Below are 23,357 nucleotides of genomic sequence, written 5' to 3'. Positions count from 1 at the left end.
CGAAAAAAGAGAGACGGACAATGCAGCTCCGCGATCACCCCTGTGCCGCCCCCGCCCGAACCGTGTCGTGCCGTGAAAGTGTAGTGGAAAAGCACCATTAGTGGTTATTCTGTGCCGACTATGAGGGCCGCTGCAGCACAGGAGTCTCCGCTAGCGACTTTAAATTGGTCAATTGGTCGGCAGATCATCAGTCTGGGAGTTCCTTATCGTTATACATCATGTTAGTCTACTGGGTTTTCCTTTTTTTCGACATGAAGAGGTGTGGTTCAGTTTCCACCTGCTTCCACTTCTGATTACAAGCCAGTCTTGTATTTAAAGGGATAGTTCAGGCTCTTTGACATGCAGTTGTGTGAGGTAAGGTTGGCATAAGTTGGTACAGTGTTATCTTACATGTTCACCTGAATGAATCAGAAAGTGGTGTAATACTCTGCGGCTGTGTTCGAATACAGACGTAGAACAACTGAAAGAATGGAGTGCCAAAGGAAAATTTGAAATCATGAGCAAATAAGCATTTTTCCAAAAATGTTGAGCAGTGTTGTTGCTCTTTCATACTATTTTGCCATCACCATTTTTTCATACCAGGGTGGCGGTATCTGCATGGACAGGCCCTACTGGGTGAGCAGCAACACATTCTGTCTGATCGAACACACCTGCTTTGTCTGTTTGATGTCTGTTTGAAGCTCAATAGACAGTAATGGGTGTGTGCAGGGTGCCTCATTTTCCTCAGGGTGTTTGGGCCACACACACACACAGACAGAGAGAGAGAGTCAGAGACACACACACAACTTCTGCAACTTGTGTTGTATACTGTCCTTCTCTCCACCTCCTACCCCTTTTCTATATTTTCTCCTTTTCTATATATCTTCTCCTCTCTTCTTCCTCCTCTTCCTCTTTTCCTCCCTCCTGCTCCCTGAACCCTCAGCCTGCTTCAGCCTGTGGTCCTGCTCTTCCTCCAACTGTAATACATTAGGAGGCTTAACATTCCTGCTGTAAGCCACTGCAATGCAGACCCAACCTACTGAGCTTTTCTGTCCTGGTCCGCAGCCCCTCCAGCTTGTGCTGTCTTGCATGTAATTTCCTGTTTGCCTTAAGACTCCTTCACCATCCCAATAATGGACTCCAACATGCATACCACGCACACAGATTGAAGTTGTGAGTCTGCTCTACAGGTATACACACACTCACTCAGGACCATTTTGGAGACCAACTCGTACAGTTTACACGGACAATGTCTTAAATGTCATGTTTCATATGTTCTGTATAGATACTGGTACTTTGCACCAATGAAGTTCACAATGTCCAGCAAATTACTTAAAAAATTTTAAAAAAAGCATCCGACCCAGGCTCCAGCCCACCCACATTACTCACTGTCCCACACAAAACACATAAAAACATATACACTCACATAAACTAGGTAGATGGCATGTGTGTATGTGTGCTTAATCTGTCTCTGATTGCAATGGATTTTTTAAAAAGACGTTTTTGAAACTTTTTTTGGAATACAATTTTTTATTTGTAGCCCATTTTTACAATCAGTTTGTCTCAAAGGACTTTACTCAGCATCATAACAACATCCTCTGTCCTTAGACCCTCACATCCACTGAGGAAAAACTCCCAAGAAAAAACACAGGAGAAGCTGAGGGTGAGAGACAGGAGGGATCCCTCATCCAGGACGGGCAGACGGGACATAGATGCAGTGTTGGGGAGACTTAAACTCCATGTACAGTAGTTGAACTACATAGCTTAACTACAGTTTGCTGTAACTTGCATGGGCTTCACTGCTGTTATGTCAGGAAACACTGTGCATGTCTACTGCCATTCTCATTCTCTGACTACACAAGGAACAATATTCACATTTTCAAGCAGGAAAGTATGACATAGTTAAAGTGACAGTCTAGGCAAAAATAATATTTGCATGTACAGTGTAAACCCCCCCTAAAATAAAACAGGAAGTGATATAAAAGACACCTTAAAGTGGGGAACTTGATGAGACAGAACTGACACTAGGGCCTGCCCCTATAAGTCTCTGTGGAACACAACCACACACACCAACACACAGCAGCAGTGAGCCACTAATATTCCTGGGTAACACTTTATTATAAGTACATGCATAGGCATAGGCATTAGTTAAGCATTGATACATGCTGAATTCTTCATTTATAAGGCATGTATACTCATTAGTTTATAAATAGTAAATACAGTGCCCTAACCCTAACCCTATGAGTCGAACATTTTTAACTGTGTTTATAAACTACATACCAATGAGTATTCATGTGTTATAAATGATGAATTCAGTATTTAATGCTTAAAGCTCCAGTATGTAACTTATTTGGCTTTTTATTAGCAAAAATCAAATATTTCTTTCATAAATACGTATAAGCTTTCTTGTACCTTAGAATGAGTTGTTCAAGTCGTTACAAATACATAAGTGAGCGATGCACCGAACCGAGGCGGCCATGTTGCATCAGCGTAACCGTAGGTAACCACGGAAACTCAGCGGAGCTGTCGGCTCGGGGAGAAAGTTTTCCAGGTAGCGCCTGTTAAAACTGTCACCACTGTGTAGTGTGAGGAAGGACGGAGGCACTGATGTTGCATTCAGGTGCAGTCAGGCAGACGGCCGTCGGCAAACCAACCGGATGTCATTTTACTCGACGAGAGAAAGACGGTAAAACGTGGGTCAGGTCAACAATACGACATCCCCATGACAACATATTTTCACGCCTGTATTGTTTTGCCTCGTGCTGGCAGACCACTTGTTTACATAGACGCTTATTTATCCTGTTACATGCAGCGTCTGTTGTCTGTCTGACGTCTGCCCCATTTCACGTGAATGCAACATCAAGAATACATTCAGATATGCAACCGCACCGCTAGATGGAGGTAATTCCTACATATTATACCTTTAACTAATGCTTAATAGTGTGTACTTATTATAAAATGTTACCATATTCCTGTATTTCTGCCTTTGACTGAGCTGCTCTACCAATCAAACTTTGTCATCAAAATCTATACTGCAGTACAAATTCATTCAGGAGTATTTGTACCATCCATTACATGGATGTTTTTGCTTTAAAAACAATAAGTGCACCTAATACTATTATAAACAATCATGCTCTCTTGTCCTTGCTCTTTGACGGTCAAAGCTCAAAAATACATGCTGTGCCCACTGGATACATTTTCACCAATGTTTGCCTCGTGTTTAGTCTAAAAATTATTGATTTATATAATTTTATTTCATCTAATAAAAAATATGCTATTCACATGTTAAATACTTAAGCACAACATGCTTCATGGGGTACTATGGGGGAACTCTGGCCATCCTAGCGGTAGCCTATCCCCAGTGCCCATGTATGAGTGACTCTTACAGAGACAGACACAGACTGATTTTTTATTTAAATTCAAACTAGGTCGGCACATACAGGCCAGGCAAAGAAATCCAAGGGGCTATAGGGAAAAGGTCAACTCATACACACACTAGTCACAGAGAAAATTTTGGTGTGCACACAGGTGCAACATGTTGGGTGCAGCGTCAGCAATCACAGCAGCAGGAAGTGAAAATCTAAATTGAGAGAGAAAGGTTAGACACACCAAAAAAGAAAACAAAGGAAGTGAAAAATAAACTTGAAGAATTCATATATTTACATCTTGAACCATAGTATGTCACACAACTGTTGTGTATGTGATGATATCTTTTTGCGTGTGTCAATAACACAAAATATAAGATATTAAAAAAAAAAAACTTGAAAAAATAACAGGCTTTCAGACTGTTCCAGGATAATGAACCAGTGCCCACTATGATGGACATTATTTAGGCTAACAACCAGTTTTAAATCAATTCTAATTAAGGGATGGATGATTACTGACAGTGAGACTGGAACCCTTTGACAACGTGTAAGTGGGAGTCAGAGTAGCAGTGAGACTCATTCATTAGTTTTGAATTGTTTTGCTCCATGGTAGGCTACATGTACAGAGGAATGGGACTGAGATGATCACAACTTGATTCCTATGATTTCTCTGCAGTGTGTGTCTGCACTTCAACACTTTGTTATTGTGTTACATTGTAGGAGTCAAGTCAGTTGTCAAGAAAGTAAATGTGTTTGCATATTTGTTAGGAATTGTGTTCATATTCCTTCACACACACACACACACACACACACACACACACACACACACACACACACACACACACACACACACACACACACACACACACACACACACACACACCGGCTGCAGCAGCAGGAGCAGCTTTTGTTTAAAACCTCCCAGACGCCTCTAATTGGCTGGTATTTATACAGGGGAGCAGAGTGCACGCAGCGTTGTTTTCACATGGGATTAACCCCAGTCCAATCCCAACACATTTCACAGAGAAAACCACAACACTCTCATTGCATCCCCTGGCAAAGACCGACTCCCACCAGCCTCTTTACCCAATCTGACTAGTCTCATTTGGTCCAATGTGTCTCAGCTGCTGGTCTTCTGGCAGGCAGCAGGTCTGAAGCTGCCTTTACATGTTACTGTGGCTGAGAATATTATGAAAATCTAAGTAGGTCACTATACTGTCAAAATGTATAACAATTTGCATATTATGATGCATAAACATTTGTGTTTTTTACTGCAGACAGTACTGTAGAAAATGTATTTCATGGCCCCAATAGCTAAATAAAAACGTTATACTCGGGGCACACCCAGAAGATTACTGGGATCAATACTGACACAAATATATAGGAGGGTTTGGAAAGGGGGTGTCCGTAGCTAATATTATTCATATTAAATCCATAACTCCATTTTCCGCAAATATGTATAGGCCTACTATCCACCATAAAGAATGATTAATCATACTAAAGACAAGGCACAGCATGAGGAAATAATAGTTTGTTTGATAACACATTAATGGTGGTTAACCAAAAATATAAAATGGGGAATAGGGCTCCACATATTCTGAGTTGTGACACCAAGAATGTATGTGAAAGTGCTTAGTACCAGAATATATGTCAAGTGAAGTCAAACTTTACACACATTTAGCCTACTGAAGTTTTCCAAAGTGCTGTACAATGCTGTATACAAGAAATGTGAACACAATGTAGGACATAAAATAAAACAAAAAGCAAGAAAAACATCCTCAACCTGAGTGCATTGAATCTTTGCAGTTTAATGGTAAAAAGATCTGTACATCATACGCGTAGCAGTGAAAAATCCCAGTGGAAGCATCAGGAAGAGGATAGGGCCCAGAATGGAGCCTAGGGTAGGCCTAACCCCAGCAGTGGTTTGTGTGCGTGTAACTGAAGTATTCAGTTTTTGCCGAGGTGACTTCTCATATTATTAATATAGACTTTATATACCATCAACATGCATCAATGAGTCTATACAACTGTGGCAAAGTGCTACATTAATTAAAATGAACAATGGTTGACTTAGTATTCCCACACCTATCTGTGGTGGTGAGGTTATTGCAAAAAAAAGAAAAGAAAAAAAGGTGTACTCACTGTGAGGCCAGAGCAGACGGGAATGAACAAACCCTGCAATTCATTAAAAACTATGACTACATGTCTTTCTGCCCATAGGAGTGGGAAACACACAGGTGATATACTGGCACACCAGGTCAGACACAAGTCACTTATTAGCTACATGTGTGCTTCATACAACCTTGATGTGTTCAAATGGTGACATATGTGTTTCCCCATGAACATATATTGCCATCATCAGAACAGTAGGCTACATTCTATTTAGAATAGATCTGTTGAGAGTTTTCTCTGTGTCTTGGAGATCTTCTTACTCACCTCTGCACCAGGGCTCCATCCCTTAGCAGCCTAGAGATGCATGTGTGCTAAAAGAATATAAAACAGATTCAGACGTTACAATAAATTTGTTTGAAATCTTACAAAAATCCCTTTACAGCAAAGTAGCTTAAAAACTGAAAAACAACAATCAAAAAAATCTACAAAACAAATACGAGGAAAAAGGGTAAAATGTTGACTTTATAGCTCATGTTACTGGCAAGCTAAACTGATGTTGGTTTAGCTAGCATAACGTTAACCTAATGGATGGGACCCACTATGTCTGCCACATTGTGTTGGAAGTTCAGGGTAACATTATTGTACCTTTTTGTCTACAACCTGTTCTGCTCCCACGTGTGGCCTGCCTACCATCCCTCCATCAAGAAGGACCAAAAACCACCCAGTTAGTGATGCACTCTGTACCTCTGCTAAGAGGCTGAAATGAAGGCATCAATGTAGATCACATGCCAGATGTTCATGTTATGCCCAGCAGGGTTCACATCACCTTTAGATATGTGTGGGCCCCACCTGCCAGTCAGTGAAGTGACACTCTTTTGAATGCTCTTAAGTTTAATAAAAACACCAAGTGACATCCAAGTCAGTGTGATTTTTGACTCGCACACCATCATGGAAGGATCTACAATCAAGTTTTCTCCTCCTTCCAGATCTCACCCCATCTGCTACATCTTCTGGTGGGCTCATATAAAGCCTCGTGCATTATATCTTCTCCTAGGCAAATGTTGTGGAGCATTGTATAGGCAGAGAGGTGGGACTGGCCCCTGGACTGCCCCCTATATGTTATGATGAAGGCTGAGGGGAAAGAAAAAATATTCAAGGATTTTTTGTACTCCTAATGCATTATTATATTTACTCAATGAAATAATAGTAATAATTTGTAGATTGGAGTTGAAGGGATACTTCACCCCAAATCAATAATTCACCAATTTTCTACTCACCGTCATGTCAAGGAAGGGTTCGGTGAACTTTCAGAGTTATCAAAGCGCTTTTGGAGTTTACAACAAATTTTCATATAATGGTGGCGGATAGTGCTCACCTTTTCTTTTTATATTTTTTGGGGGGCTTTTTTGCCTTTAATGGACAGGAGAGAGACAGGAAATGGGAGGCAGAGAGGGGGGGGGGGGGGGGGGGGGGTGTCGAAAACACACACTATGAAACATCCAAATACCTCCATACTGCTCGTCTGTACTGACCCAAGTTGTTTGGAAAAATAAATGTAATCTCAGTTTTTTGCCTTGTTGTAGCAGTAGCTCCCAGTGGCTGCACGAGATGCATGAGATTTGCTGTGAGATGTTCTTCCGTGTTTACATCATAAATCCAATGGTTTACAACGGGGAACGAACATCTCGCAGGAAATTTTGGGTGAAGTATCCCACCTTCTAACCACATCCCTCTCTGTGATCATCACTCATCCCTCCATCCTTCCCTCCCTCCCTCCTCCACCCTCTATTCAACCAGTGCGTACCCTTCCATATCTCAGTCAAGGTACTGTCTGGGGGACATGGAACCAGCTCAGGTGGAAACCATGCTGAGACGGATCCCCCACTCGGTCTTCATCACATCCTCCCAGACCAGCAGCACAGACATCAACCTTCCTTCGCCTTCACCCCTCTGTACAATATCCATTCATCCAACCTCAACACTTCAATTAATGTTTAAATGGCACATTGGTCCAGCATGGTCTCCTTGCTAGTGGGTTAAGACAATGCTTGCCATGCAAAAGAAGGAAAAGAAGGTAGACAAAAGAACATTTTAGCTAAGAGTCTGTTACTTAAAATGTGTGCACTTAACTTAACCAACAAACTGTGAATTAAAATGTGCCATAGAATCGTGTTAGCGTCATTATATTTTGTGTATGTATGTGAAAAGAAAATACCATGTGTTATGTCCACCTCAGTAATGTACAAAATAAAATGAACAAATTGTGGATTTAAATCTGCCATTATCTGAAAATTTGGCTAAGCATTCAGTGCCACTTGCCATAATGATGTATTAATATTAATTTCTGTCCATAACTACACAACAGATGCTTTGTGGTACACCTGCTCCACACAAATCTTTTCCTTTTGGTTTGCTATAATGGTGAATGGTTTTGTGTCTACGTATCTTGTGTTCTGTTTGGCTCTGTTTTTTGAGTGGTGGTTAGGGGAACACATTTCATTTATTACAACAACCTCCAGTTGATTTGTAGTTGAATTCTCCTGCTGTGGTTTGTCCCATTACTGCTGCTATACAGTCTGAGACACCACAGCTGGCCTGTGTCGTCACAGTTTGTATTGTGTCTGTCTGGCTAACATATCCATGCTGTTCTGACGCTGATATCCGTACATGGGAAAACACACATACTTCCCCATTTCAACACATCTGTCCAAATTATGGCATCAAGATTGTATGAAGCACACATGTAGCTAATGAGTGACTTGGCCTGTCAGTATAATCACCTGTGTGTTTCCCACTCCTACATGAGCGGACACACATGCGGTCACAGTATTTAAGGACGTGTAGCCTCCGTTCACTACCTTGTGGTCTGGCTTCACGGTGAGTACACAGCATGAGTCTGTTCATTTTTGTTTCATTCCTACACAAGGAAAAATCCTCATGGAACTTCCTCAACAGATGTTGCAGATGTGGTGTTTGGGTCTGTTGAGCTTCCTTGCTGCAACATCATATGGTAAGTTAACTTCAAGTCTTTTTCTGAAATGACCAACTAAATTAATATTATATATTTAAACCTTTGAGATGTTCTTTCAGGTTGGTTTCCATGAGGTTTACACTAGAACTATTCAGGCTAATGCTGAATGTGGATAATGGAATTGTGTAAACAGTGTGTTAACATGTGCCATATGTGACCTTTTTTGCTTTATTATATTTGTGTAAAATTTATCATAAATATAAACAATATACCAGCATTAAATGTTAAAGTAAAATGTACTGATACTAAGTCAGTTCAATGCAGTTGTATAAAATAAATATGCAATCAATCAAACAACATGACATTCATCATGATCTGAGTCAAATGATTTGATGACAAAACAAAATTTCTTTCAGCTGTGGATGAATCTTTAAACTTGTTAGAGTAAACAATCCTCTCAAAGGTCTAAAGGTTTAAATAAGTATGAGCTGTCTTATAATTTCATTTGAATATCTGGTTCTTACTCTACATGATGGCCTCCTGTTAAAAGAAAACTTCAGAACTGGACAAATTAAATAAATGAATAACATGTTTATTTGGGTTCACAGTGTAACCTTGACAGTAGAGAACTTGTTTCCATTTTGGTCTATCAGATAGATAAGCTATCTGCTACTGTTACATAAGAGTCAGCTTTTATTTTTTTCATTACAATCTGTGAGGAAAATGTTCAGCCCATGAAGTTTAAGAACTTCATGATTATCAAAGTCAATATATTAGATTTGAGTTGTCTTTAATAATAAGGGTTTATTATAGTGGTATACTATGTTCTGTTTGTCTTACAGCGGCTGAGGTCTGCTATGGTGATCTGGACTGCTTTGACGACCAGGCTCCCTGGGGGGGCACTGTCCAGAGACCAGCCAACATCCTGCCCTGGGACCCTGAGCTGATCGGCACCCGCTTCCTCCTCTTCACCCAGAGTAACCGCTACTACCAGGTAAGGAGTGGAGTTGCTGCTTCATTGATATATTTTGGTTAACTGAGTTTTGTACATTCATGTTATGCCAGAGGGGGCAGTGGCACAACCAGGGAATTCAGTTCTTTACAAAGATCACAACTTAATTTTTCCAAGAGGTGACTGTAGGACCACATTAGCTTCAGAGTCATTTAAACCCAGTTCTCCAGAATCCTTTTCATTTTCACATCTAGATGTGAATCCCATCCCCAGCATGTTTCTGTCAAGAACAAAGAGACTGGCGGGCACAAATGCAGGCAGGCAAACAGTAGGCAGTTATCAAGGTCGTTTATTCGGTCCAAGGGTCAAAAATACAAAAAGGCAGTCAGCCGGGCAAAGGTACAAAATTGGCAGACTAGGACTCGGAAACTAGGGACAAAAAATGGTCAGACACAGGGATACTCTCTATAATCATATGCTGGAATGCTGCTCTCTGAGACAAGACAATCTGGCACTGACACACTGGGGAGCACTGGTTACATAGACACAGGAGAGAAGGGATAACGAGACACAAGTGAAACACATTAGGGTGGGGACAGGTAATCACACCGGAAACAGGAGACAAGACTATCAAAATAAAACAGGAAACTGACTGACACATGACAAACCCTGACAACAAGACTATCAAAATAAAACAGGAAACTGGCACATGACAGACCCTGACAGTTCCCAGTTACTAGCTACTCCTGGTCACTGTGTGGCACCAGTGTCTCTCTTTATCACCCCTGGCAGCAGAGACACCCTATTGTACAGTATATTTTGTTAGCCAGGCTTGGGGAATAATGGATTACATGTTTAGCATTCCAAAAAGTAGCTGTATTCTGTTATTGTACAGCACAGAGCTCTGCTGTGGTGGCTAGTGCATTTAGGGGACTATACCAAAAATGATCAATAAACGAGTGGAGGTTGCAATGTTTCTATCACACAAGGTAGTATTTATTTATTTATCTATTTATTTGATTTCCTTTAAGGAGAGATGGTTATGTTTTTCTGTACTTTTTTTCATCTTTTTCTTTCATAGAATAGGCTGAACAGATGACAGTACGTGCGTGTGTGTGCATGCCATGTGTATGTGTGTTTTCAGTGAGCCTGATCATTTGGCTCATGAGTCTTAACATACACTAAACTTTTGTCCTTCCTTCCTTTTGTCCTTCTAAATATGTGATCACTGACCAGTGTTCTCACTGATTTACAATTTATTATTGAAACCATCAGGAGATCAATCCTGACAACATCCATGCCTCCAACTACAAAGGGCTGAGGAAGACTCGCTTCGTCATTCCCGGTTATCTGGAAAAAGGAGATGAGGACTGGCCACAGGACATGTGTAAGGTAGGAAGTCATGTTATACCTTCTATAACAGTGATGGAAGAGTCATCCAGATGTTTCATAAAATAATAACCACAATAAAAATGTAATTCCTAAAATAATTTAAATTCCCATTCAAACTCTGAGGTCTGTCTTATATGATGATGGAGACCTTATATTATTGTAAAGCACCAAGTGAATGCGTAAATTTCATGCCTCAATTAAATATATCAAAAATATAGATAAAAGCTTTAAGCAAGGCAGAACTGTTGGGACATTCTCCCCAAGGTCGAATTGAAGTTTTTAGACACAAACTCCAACATTCCCCTGCAACATAACTTTTTTTTCATACTTTTTAGTCATAGTCACTTTAATTAATTCACTTATTTTATTGTAATCATGTTTAAATGTATTTTATTCTGCTCCCGTATTGTTACTTTTCTTGTGTTTGTCTCAGTTTTCTGAAGTTTTTTTTTTTCTCATTGTCAATTTTCTAATTTTTTTTTTTTTTTTTTTTCTAAATCTCATCAGTTGTCCATGACTTACTTTGACTGTATGACCTGTATTGTGTGCTGACCAACCTAGAGTAACCCAGACTAACCTGTTGCTCTGTCCAGGTGATGGTGAAATGGGAGAACGTGAACTGTGTGGTTGTGGAGTGGAAAAACGGTGTGAAGACTCAGTACGCCCAGGCCGCCAATAACGTCAGGGTGGTGGGTGCCCAGACGGCCGCCATGGTCGCCTTCCTCATGGTAAACACAGCACTTCATTCACTGTCTGACAGCAGTGTACTGTAACTGTAGCCTCGTAAACCAGCCTCTCGCGGAAGTGCATTTCATTTCATTCCGAGGGAGAGTCTGGCCTCATCCCCATTCTAAGCGTTTGGACTGAAACCCTCAGAAGGCCGAGCCAATCAGCGTCGCCCGCTGTGATTGACACAGCACGTTGGCCAATCAGGGACCGACTGGTGCAAAGCCCCGTCACTACACCAACTTGCTGATTGGCTGAATGGGGTTGTCTGTCAACGCTACTACCAAAGTTATTAAACCGTCTTTGCTACTACTCCCGCCCAGCTCCCGTCCACCCCAAACGCTTACAGGGGGGATGAGGCCAGACTCTCCCGAGAAATGAAATGAAATGCATTTCCGCGAGAGGCTTGTTTACAAGGCTACTGTAACTGTAGGTGTAGGTCACAATTACAAAACAGCAGTCATGTTCAGTAATGACTTCCTTTCCCATTTATACACAGCAGTATGTGACACACTGTAGAGGAGACCCCATTTCCACAAATTAAAATAGTTCCCAGGTGTCTTAAAGACATGTCTGTGACATGCTCCGGTCAAAATACCCCAAGGATCAAACATCACAGCTCTTTTCATCCTCTACAACAGCCCTGTTCAGAACGGCTGGTTTCAGTGCCTGTCCCTTTAAATGCAAATGAACCACTGCTTGCCCCGCCCCTTCTACTGGTACCAGGTAGGGGTGGGGTTATGCAAATTCGAAAACTAATTACATCATTGGAAGACAACTGAGGGAACAGCTCGTAAAACCACATGGATTTCAACCTAGGGAGCCTGAAAATTACATTTTTTTTTTGTCAATTCTCACATTTGGGGGGCCAGAAGGCACAACAAACACCCAAATATACTGTATGTCAAAGAGCCTTCAAAAAGTGATATTTCCATAATATGACCCTTTAAAACTAGTCACACATGTCTGTTATTAAATGGTGTAGCTGTCATCTCTGCAGCTCAAACAGGAAATGATTGGTTCAGTCTCAAACACAAGGAGTAATATGTTGAAGTCCAGGTTTATTGTGTCACACTATGACATAAGGATTATGAGAAAAATGTTATATTTTGATGAGGGTAAATGTGTGTATGATTCCTAATTTGTTCCTGATTTCCTGATTAGAGACACTGGAAGTGTTAGATCTGCACCTCACCTCTTTGGAAGTATGACTGAGTGGTGGTATCTTTGATTCAAATGTGCAGGTCAAATACAAGCAGAAAGCTGAAAAGTTCCACATTATTGGACACAGCCTTGGAGCTCACGCTGCAGGGGATGTTGGGAATAGGATCGCCGGCCTTGCTCGTATCACAGGTAAACCTGCTGCAGCACACACCTGACGTTTGACCCTTCAGTGGATGAAGATTAACGTACATAACTTTAGTTGTAGACGCTAAATAAGCTATCACGCTGACCTCATTCAGACCTGGTGTTACCTTTCCTTCAGGTGATCTGATGACAAATTGGTCGACACACCCAGTATACATCGAGGACTCATTTAAAGGGACATTGTGTAACTTCTCCTGTTATCTACAGTATTCACAAAAATCGATTATTTCGTTCAAAAGTCTGTTTTTCATTAATCAGTAATCCCCCCCATCAACAAACTGAAGTGTTCCTTTCAGCTCTGACTTTGGCGTTCATATCATTCATATCTCCATGGAGCGGGTAAGCTCGGTGCTGGCTGCCATGTGGTGTCGCCATGTTTTTAAGTTCAGTGGCAGCGTGACGGTAGGAAACCACGGAAACTCAGCGGAGACACCGGAGCTGTCGGCTCAGGTCGAGGTGGCGTCTGTGAAAAGTCACCGTGGTAACGCAGTGAGGAGGAATGGAGCGTTACACTGATGCTGCATTCACCTGCAGTCGGGCAGACGGCCGTCGCTAACAAACCAGATGTCATTTTAGTCACAGAAGTCGAGAGAAAGCCAGTAAAACGTGGGTCAGGTAAACAATATGACATCACCATGACAACATATTGTCACGTGTATTGTTTTGCCTCGTGCTGATGGACCACTTGACTTGTTTACATAGAGGCTTGGTTATACCGTTACGTGCAGCGGCTGTCGTCCGTCTGCCGTCTGCCCAATTTCACGTGAATGCAGCATGAAAAATACGATTGAGTTGCTTGCGATATACAACCGCAACAGATGGGAGTAATTCCTACACAATGTCCCTGTAAGGTCCAGTCACTCAGACCATATTCAGAGATGGTCTGCACCACATATTTATATTTTCAAATGGATAGAATATAATTTAATCTTGAGAACTGTGCCTGAACAAACCTATTTGTTGATTGGCTAAAAACAACAATGTATTTGTCTATTTGCATATAGAATGGGGAAGTGAAATCTGATCACAATCAGGGCACATATGACAACACATTGTAAAGCAGGTGTGACCACACTAGATACCAAGAGCTGACCACTGTGACTGGATCACACAATACACATGTTAATCCCAGGTGTGAACAGGACCGTTGATTTGCCCTGAGCTAACAACTGACTGTTTGGCTCTCTGTTGTGTCAAGACTGCCTTTTCACCCTACATATTCCATATGTATGGGATTCAGCTGCATGAAAATGAGTGGCAGAAAAACAATAGTGCAAATGCAGCTATGTAAGGTCATTCTTTAATCTTGATAATCTTGACATGATAGAGAACAGAAGATTACATGGGATTTCCCAGGTTCACCAAGTGGCAGGACTCTTCTAATCAGTGTCCATGTGTGGGGGTTTGTGCCTGTATGTATTACAGTATGAATAGGTGGAGAATTGGTTTGTCCATTCAGAGAACCTGGGTTGTGTATGTAATCTTCAGATATGTTGTAGATATATAACTGTGTATAGAAGGACAGGGAACCCAGTAGTGAACAGATTACATGAAGAACAGATGGTGAAAGCAATTCCACGCTTCACACTTTTGCAACACCCTGGAAAACGGTGGCTTTCACTCCACATCTGTTTTTATTTATTCCAGTTTTCAGTTGGCTCATTTTTCTTTTTAAAACATACATATATGTTGTACATTAGATTAATGGGTGAAATACGACAATGTAATCAGACAACATTTCTGCACATACTGACCCGCTCTGACTGATCGAAGTGCAGCGTTTTACGATTTGAAGAGCACTTGGATTTTGCTCATTATAAATTTATAAATTTGTATGGTTTTTTTTGTCTCATGTCTATGTTGGCATCTCATCTTTCAGACAGACAGATGTTTGTATGATTTAACACCATTGTCTCTCTGTGAAGGACTGGACCCAACTGAACCTTACTTCCAGGACACTGACGCCTCTGTGCGTCTGGATACTAGTGATGCTGCCTTTGTGGACGTCATTCACACCGATGCTCTTCCTTTTGACTCCAAACTTGGTACAGTACATACAGTATATCACTGCTGATCACAGTGAATAAGATCAATGTGATGATTATTCATGGTACTTTCTAACACTCTGGTCCATAGTAGTGTACTGTAATTGTAGTAGTTCATTAGTTGTTGTAATATTAAAATAGTTCCAGCCATTTTCACTGACACTGCCTAATAGAAATAGAATATGATATATATTTTTTGAAGTAATGATGAGATAAAATAATCATAATGATAGAGAATAATAGGACTGAGGTGGCATTATTTCTGTTTCAATCCTCTCAGGTCTGGGGATGTCACAGTCTGTGGGCCACATTGACTTCTATCCCAACGGAGGTGGACTGATGCCTGGCTGCTCTGCTAACAAGGGCAAGCCCTCTGACCTGGATGCTTTCTGGGAAGGTGAGAACACCTGAGAAACACAAATGAACTCTAATAGACAAAGTTGAGAAGCAATGATCACATGCCAGTCCCACTTTTTCAGACACCCATTCACCTAACGCAACTTCCCATTCGGTCAAGTCAGCTGTTTGGATTTCTTTCCATTGTTGTGTCTAGTTGAACGATGATTGAAACGTATGCAGGTGCATCTCAATAAATTAGAACATCATGAAAACAAGTTAATTTCTTTCAGTAGTTCAATTCAGATAGTGAAACTCATAGATTTATTATTGAAATATTCCATGCCTTCATTTCTTTAAATTGTAATGATTATGCCTTACATTTAATGAAAACCCCAAATTCAGTATCGCAAGACTGCTGATCTCCATCATATTCTACTTTATTGAGATTCACCTGTATAGGCAGTTATTTTTCCATTTATGTCCATGTGATTTGGACCTGTACTGACAATCTACAGCTTTTTATTTAGAAAATCAGTTGAAAAACATCACATTTGAATCATATTGTAAAGGGAAAAAAGAACAATTGTACCACTTTTTTTTAAGTTGCAACAGCCCGACGACATCCATATAACACTCAGTCTTTGAAAATACATTCCTATGCTACTAGTTGGTATCTTGATTAGGTTTAATGGCTTTGCTTTTGCAAATAAGAGACAGGCACTATTTCATTTCTCTGTGGCCACGTGGATCTTATCTCAGCTCACATCCATGAGTGTTATCTAAAAGCAATGGTGTCCTCTCATGGTGTCCATGGGAATTGCATCTTTTTTCCCCCCATTCAGCTTCATAAGGATTGATAGTGTCACCAGACAGCTGACGTCTTAGATGTTTATTGTTCAGTGTCAACAAGTGAATTTGCAAAGCTCATGGCAGACAGTAAACTAACCAGGCAGAGCATCAGACATGACGTATAGAAACACCAGGATCAATGAAACAGTCATTCATAATACGTTCTCATATATTTGTAGCTGATTGGTGTTAATCCTGTCAGTTGTTCAGCTCTGTAGGATCCGTCATGAGAGTAAAATAAACTCAGCACATGAGGTGGCCATTGATCATTCTGGCCCACACTACACATCAAATGTTTACAAGTCTGCAGGCTTCATCAAAGCCACTCCTCCTATACATAACACAATGACTCATACATCCTATTTTTCCAACCATCCTGCTTACAATGCAGACCCCCCCTCCCTCTGTGGAATATTGGAGGTGTCCCAATGGAAAAATCGTAAAGAAACCCCCGGCAGAGTTATTTGTGCTGGTCCCATCTGAGCAAATATTTTCAAAATGAATGACGACGGCCTTCTTTTGAAATGTGCTGCTGAGTAGCAAGGCTCAAGTGGCAGCATTGGTGCCATGCCTGGGTCAGGGGTGGGGGGCGGGGGATGTTGGCACAGCTGAATATGCCACTTTTGATCCTATAGATAAGAGAGGGAGAGTGGGAGCCAGGGCTGCATAGCTGGAGTTCTTGGAGCGCCTGGTGTTTGCCCTATACTGGAAGAGAAAACAACACAAGTCATGACCTCTTTCTATGTCTGTCTCTAACCAGCTCTGCCTCTGTCTCTGTCTCACATTCTTACTCTTACTCTAAGATTGTTTTATGGCGCTGACTGACTAAACTCTCATCTCTTTCTGCCCACAGAGATCTTTGATATGTGACCTACAGTATACTGTATGTCCCTACATCAAGAGTGCCATTGCCACACATAATACTTGTATATTTATAACATATTCTGGATAGATGAAGATATAAGCTTATAACACAGATACAGACAAGCAAACATAAAGAAATATACATAATAGCCATGGTAAAATGTCTATATGTAGTGTACACATCAAATAAATATATATAGTGAATTTGCAACCACATGTTAAAGCAGAAGTAAGCGATCTGGTCGTTTTGGCTAACTTCTTAGCGGTGTTAGTTAGCAGTCCCCGCCCTCATCCCTACGTCACCACATTCAGGCGCATCCCTTGGCTGCACACACAGAGAGGACTGCCCCTTTATGCCGTTCTCTCTCCTCATTGGATAAAGGTTGTAGGATACAAGGAAAGTTTTCTCCTCGGCTTACAGCAGAGCAGAGTGACTGACAGACCCGTGTTTCAGACCAAACACTCTATATAAGTGATTGCTGTCGGAAGATAGAACTATTTAAGACTTATATTAACACAAACATTCCGCTTACTTCTGCTTTAACAATATATAGTCAACATGCAAATTTGTTAAAATAAAAAATAATGAAAATTACACATGTACGATTTTCAATGTAAACATTACTATTCCAATTCAGGGAAAGTAGTATATCAGACATCTTATCTGTATATAACATCAGCATAATTATGTAATATATTATGTAATGTAAAATAAGCAACATACATAACCATTAATGGCAAACATTAATCAATATAGAAAAAATAAATGCTCCACTCTCTTATAGATTTCATATTTGTCATATTTATCTAATAATATATGTCAAAGATAGAAATCCAACTTTATGAACATATGTTTTTGTTTTATCTTTTGTAGAAATCTGTGCTGATTCTCAAAATAGTGATGTAGTAGTTCTAAATATAACTCTCCCCATCCAGCTGACGGCCTCTCGCTGACCCAAGTCAGAGGGTCATCACTTCATATTTAGCAGAGACTGAAGCCATGTAACATCACTCACATCTCTTCTCTTATTCCTCCTCTCTTACGCTCCCTCTCTCTTCTCCCTCCCTCTGTCATCACCTGATCTAACCTTTTCCCAGGTACGGTGAAGTTTGATGCCTGCAACCACGTCCGAGCCCACCAGTACTACAGCGAGAGCATCGTTAAACCCCAAGGCTTTGTGGGATATCCCTGCTCTGATGAGAAGAGTTTTGCTGCTGTAAGTCTTTGGTTCCACTTTGCAATATCTGTGACAGGCAGCAATGGAAATACATTATTATATAATTAACATACTGTAACTTCCCTTCAGTAAATGGAACATTCCACAAAGTAATAGGTTTTTTGTTTTTGGTAACGCAGTGGGTTTAGATAATTCTAAATGCTAATACAGCATCAAAACTCTCTTTATATCATTAAAACTTACAGTAATAGAAATAAGAAAATATACTGTAAATATTCACTGTTATTAATTAATTAATATTAAGTGTCTTCATTTAAATTTTTACATCTGATCAGGAAGTGACACAGGAACTGTGAATGTGAAATACAGCAGGTGACACAGTGACTATATTGCTAGCTGGTTACATGCTAAAACTAACAGGCAAATAGGAAGGTCTGCTAACTGACTGGATGGGTTAAAGATGTATCTCGGTCTCAAACCTCTAACCATGTTACCTCACAGTGCACCTGTCATTGGCTGGCACAACATATTTGATGATATGTATGTTTCCTTAACGGACACTGCATTAAAAAAAAATGCAGTAACTGATGTTTCCACATTAAATATTGTACATATATTTTATGAAATATAGGATGTAAAATCCTCTATGAAACCTAGTAGAAAATTTGACAATTTCATATACTGACACATATGTCTGCCCCATATAAATATGTATAGTCACATATCTGCTGATATTGTAGACGTGCATTAAATAAATATAGATATCCCTAATAGCAAAATTCCTTTGGCTTGGATGTGGCCTAAATGAACAGCAAAGATGTGGCCCATTTACAGAAGTGAATGACGGCCCATATGTGGCCCAACATATGAAAGCTATGTTGGAACCATAACATAGCCAGACCTCTACCAGAACTGTACCAGAACTGTACCAACTACAAACAGATCATATGGCTTATGGCTGGGCCTCATACAGCATGTGTGGTTGAGTTCTGGTAAAGCCAAATGGCTCTTATGTGGCTGACAGACCAAAATCCAGACTTTACCCAGAAGCTAAACTAATATACAAGCCTTTGATCTGGCCCACTTTCATAAGTGAATGATGGACCACATCTTCTTCATCTAAGGTATATTAGCCTTAACTGAACCATAACATATGGCTCATACCTGGGTCACATACGGAATATGTGTGCCTCAGTCCTGTTGAAACATTGTGGCCCACATATGGCTGACAGAATGAAACTGGTACTCAATAATTTTTTCACCAAATCGAAAATCTGGCCCAAAAGTGCAGAATGGGATATTCTCATAGACTGCAGTCATATCTATGAAAAGTTAGGTGGATTTGTAATGAAAGATATTTGATTGTAGTTTCTATTGCAGCTCTAATGGTAGGGGCCACAGATGAGGGATAAGCAGTGGTTTTAAAAAGTGCCTCAGGACTATGAAATGGGCTCAGACATGGGAGGGGGGGGGGTTCTGGAGAAGAGGCCCATCTCTACCCAGCATGTGTATGGGATTGCCACCTGTTGCTGTGGTATGACACCGATATGGCTATGAACCATTTCTTCAGTTTTGAAGTCGGTTCGGCAAAGTCGGATTTTTGTGGCAGCAGACAGGGCGACGTAACTGGGCTTCCCTTGTGCCCTCCATGGGTGGGGGCGGGTGGGCGGCGGGGGGGGGGGGCTTGTATCTGCAGCTGTTGGTGCTAATGACAGTTTATCCCTGCTTTGGACACATGTCCCGATCAAAAAAAGGTCCTGGAAGCGCCAAGCATGACCTCATATGACTATGTCCCTGTTGAGAGATGACAGCACCTCCTTGTCGTTCACCTCGTAAACGCTTTCTGGTGTTGTTCCTGTAGCCATAGCTGACAGCCACAAACTCAGCTGGTTCCCACACACTAACTCACTGCACGGCCATCATTTTTTAACACGGCACACTTGCAACGCCGTGAAGGACTTGCAGGAGGAAAGGCCTTTCAGATTGGTCACTGCTTCCTTCCAGACTGTTCACTGACAGGAGAAGACTCTTACACTCCATCAGTCAATGAGCTCATCCTTCACACTTGCTATGCCCTTGTCTTCACAGGGAAAGTGTTTCCCATGTACAGACGGCAAGTGTCCTCTGATGGGCCACAACGCTGACAGGTTCACCGTGACTGATGGAAGTTCAAAGACAAATTACTTCCTCAACACGGGCGGTTCAATGCCTTTCGGCCGTAAGTATCCTGCTCAGGTAAAAATAACAGCGTGACTTACACATTGAAACTTTTTCATATCATTACCACTCTGTGGGCTGGAAACATTCTCCACTTCAACAGGCTCATCGTGAATCCCTTCAGTTGACTTTGAGAACAGTCTGAAATGCATGGACCTTCTCTATCTTGGCTCTAAGTTAAATTTTGAATCCTTATTTACATAGGATAAGTAATTTCACACCTTTAGACTAATAGAATACAGCATATGCTAACATGCTGGGCTTGTAGCGCCACATTATGTAATAACACTGCATTTTCACCTCATGATGTAATAACACCGCATTTTGTAAAATATGCCACATTTTTTGTCAAGTATATTTTCTGGGGCTTTAATGGATAGGATAGTGTAGAGAGAGACAGGAAATGGAAGGCAGAGAGGGGGGGGATGACATGCAGGATAGGGCCACTCAACACAGGATTCGAACCGGGGTAGCCTGCAGTGAGGACTATAGCCTCAACACATGGGGCGGGTGCTCTACCAACTGAGCTAAACACCACCCTAAAATATGCCACATTTTGCAATAAAATTCTTGAATGCAACATGTAATAAACATTTTGTGATAAGTTGTTACAATAGGCACCAAACTATTACATTTTCTATAAAAAAAAAGTGCAACACTTGCATTTTGTAATAACTAATGCAATATGTAACAACTTATTACAAAATGCAGCAAAGTTTATTACCTATTGCGATTAAGATTTTTTTTTTTTTTTGGGGGGGGGGGGCTTTTCACACTTTTATTAGATAGAACAGTTGAGAGAGACAGTAAATGGGGAGGCAGAGAGAGGGGGAATGACATGCAGGAAAGAGCTGCCCTATGCAGGATTCGGACCGGGGCCGCCTGCAGCGAGGACTGTAGCCTGCTTAACCTCCTGCACCACTCGACGCCCCATTGCGTTGAAGAATTTTATCACAAAATGTGTCAGAGTATTACAAAATGCAGCGTTATTACATCATGAGGTGAAAGTTTATTACATTATTATATAATATACTTTCTTACATCATGTGGCATTACAGGGCTATTGATAAGCATTTTGCTTATCATCCATCCACTGCAACCTTTTCCTGATATTCTCTGCCACTTAACTAAGGGTCATAAACCCCTGCACTTTTTTTTTTTTTTTTTTTTACTGAAGGATAGTGGCCTCTAGTGAATTCGGATTCACTTGAGACAACTGTTGTAATGCTTCCATTGTTATTGCTTCTTGGTCCCAAGGAAATATCAAATTTGTGAATCAAAGATAAGAGCAAAGTTGTTTCCTGGTAACACTGACCATGAAGATACGATTCATGCACACTTAAAGAAAATCTGTAGAAAAGATCAATGGTATTTGTTTCAAGGTTTCACTATATGTTGGTAGCAATATTTCCTGTCTTCTCTGATAAGAGGGATTTATCAAGACACTCCACCAGAACTATGGTGAAATCATGAGACTGATAACCGTTTGTTTCTGTCTATCGACCTTCATCGTCGTGATTTTGCTGTGGGGATCTGCTCCTAGCACCACCTTTTTCAGGAAAATGTGCGTGTTGATTAAACCTTGATAACCATTTGTTCCCCTTTCTAGGTTACAGCTACAAAGTGACAGTGGTCATTGATGGTCCCAGCTGGCCTAACCCAGGCTTCATGTATGTGGCACTCACTGGAGACAGTGACAGCACCCAGGAGTACCAGCTGCATATGTAAGAATGTCACCTACTGTGGAAGTCAGCGCAGGGTTGTAGTGTTCCTCCTGTGTTCCTCCTCTCAACAAAGTGTTTATCTGTGGGGACTTTTCTCCAGGGGAACTATGATGCCTGGATGGACCTATGAACTGCTGTTGGATGCTGAGGTGGACGTGGGTGACGTGACTGAGGTGAAGTTCCGCTGGAATAACCACATCTTCAACCCACTGAAGCCCAAGTATGGAGCAGCGAAGGTGGAGCTGCTGAGAGGAAAAGACAAGAAGATGTAAGTTTGTCTTCTCTGCGATGATGAGTGTCATTGGCTTTCTGCATCTCTTCATGTGGGATGAAAGAAAAGACAGATCTTGTTCAGAGTCAGCCATTTTCTCATTATACAGGTTCTATATAATGTCAGTGGTTTTTAACTCAAATGCATGTGAGGTTTTTTTTCTCTTTAACTCTTACTTTCTTACTGTTTTTTATTACTGTTATTTTCTAATTCTCTCTCTCTAATTTTCTAACAGTTGTTTTTTCCCCACAGGAAAAAAAAAAAATTACAGTTTATAATAAAATAGCAGGAGTGATGACTGACAACTGAAATTATAGGGAGTAGTTTTGATTAAATGATCAAGGTCCAAGAACAGATTTAAAGCAACAGGTTTTAATGAAAATCTTACAGCAATTCTCATCCCAAAAAGAAAAGAAATTATTATTATTATTATTATTATTATTAGTAGTAGTAGTAGTAGTAGTAGTAGTATTGTTAATAATAGTAATATTAATGTGAATATCTCAGTCACATTTGATTTTCTCTCCGTTGATTATTGTAGTACACCCTAGTGGTTACATGAAGAATCAAAAGGTGTGATGAGAATATTATTTCATATGAACCCACGAAAAGTAACATTGAATGAAAACCAACTTGAAATGAAATGTTCTATTGAACCCAAACAAGTATATAAGTGGAAACCCTCCCCCTTGTCACATATTAGCAAATTTGTCTTTTGAACACGTTTGAGATCAGTCAGACCATAGAGAGGTTGAACTCCCTGTTAACATTATGTTAGAAATTCAAATAGACATGTGTGGGGTTTGAAGCCACAAACAAAGCCTGAGGGTTGAGGGGAAATATGTAGAGCTGGGCTGTGTGTGGACCCGCTGAAGCCACTTGAGGGCAGTATGGGACTGCTGCTAGTGCCATCTAGTGGTGAGGGCAGCTGGGATAGGGCTGAGGTGATAGTGGTGGAATACATCATGAACTGTCATTGGTTGTCTCTTAGCTCCCAACAGGAAT

General features: G+C 40.8%; 1 protein-coding gene across 1 annotated transcript in view; it reads left to right on the top strand.

Annotated features, from left to right (window-relative positions):
- Positions 1-7,296: 7,296 nt before the first annotated feature.
- LOC310998565 (inactive pancreatic lipase-related protein 1-like) overlaps positions 7,297-23,357 on the top strand; it is a gene marked incomplete at both ends in the record, with an annotated part of 34,375 nt that continues 18,314 nt past the window's right edge. Inside the window, 11 exons of the mRNA XM_083988678.1 lie at positions 7,297-7,408; positions 9,270-9,421; positions 10,655-10,771; positions 11,365-11,499; positions 12,742-12,850; positions 14,791-14,910; positions 15,191-15,307; positions 18,061-18,179; positions 20,229-20,358; positions 21,967-22,081; positions 22,182-22,349. Of these exons, the coding sequence (XP_083844804.1) occupies positions 7,297-7,408; positions 9,270-9,421; positions 10,655-10,771; positions 11,365-11,499; positions 12,742-12,850; positions 14,791-14,910; positions 15,191-15,307; positions 18,061-18,179; positions 20,229-20,358; positions 21,967-22,081; positions 22,182-22,349 (1,394 nt within the window). The remainder of the gene's footprint in view (positions 7,409-9,269; positions 9,422-10,654; positions 10,772-11,364; positions 11,500-12,741; positions 12,851-14,790; positions 14,911-15,190; positions 15,308-18,060; positions 18,180-20,228; positions 20,359-21,966; positions 22,082-22,181; positions 22,350-23,357) is intronic.

The sequence above is a fragment of the Trachurus trachurus genome, assembly GCF_905171665.1.
Source record: "Trachurus trachurus genome assembly, chromosome: 15".
NCBI lineage: Eukaryota > Metazoa > Chordata > Actinopteri > Carangiformes > Carangidae > Trachurus > Trachurus trachurus.
The sequence above is the reverse complement of the archived record's forward strand: the minus strand, read 5'-3'. Positions and strand labels throughout refer to the sequence as shown.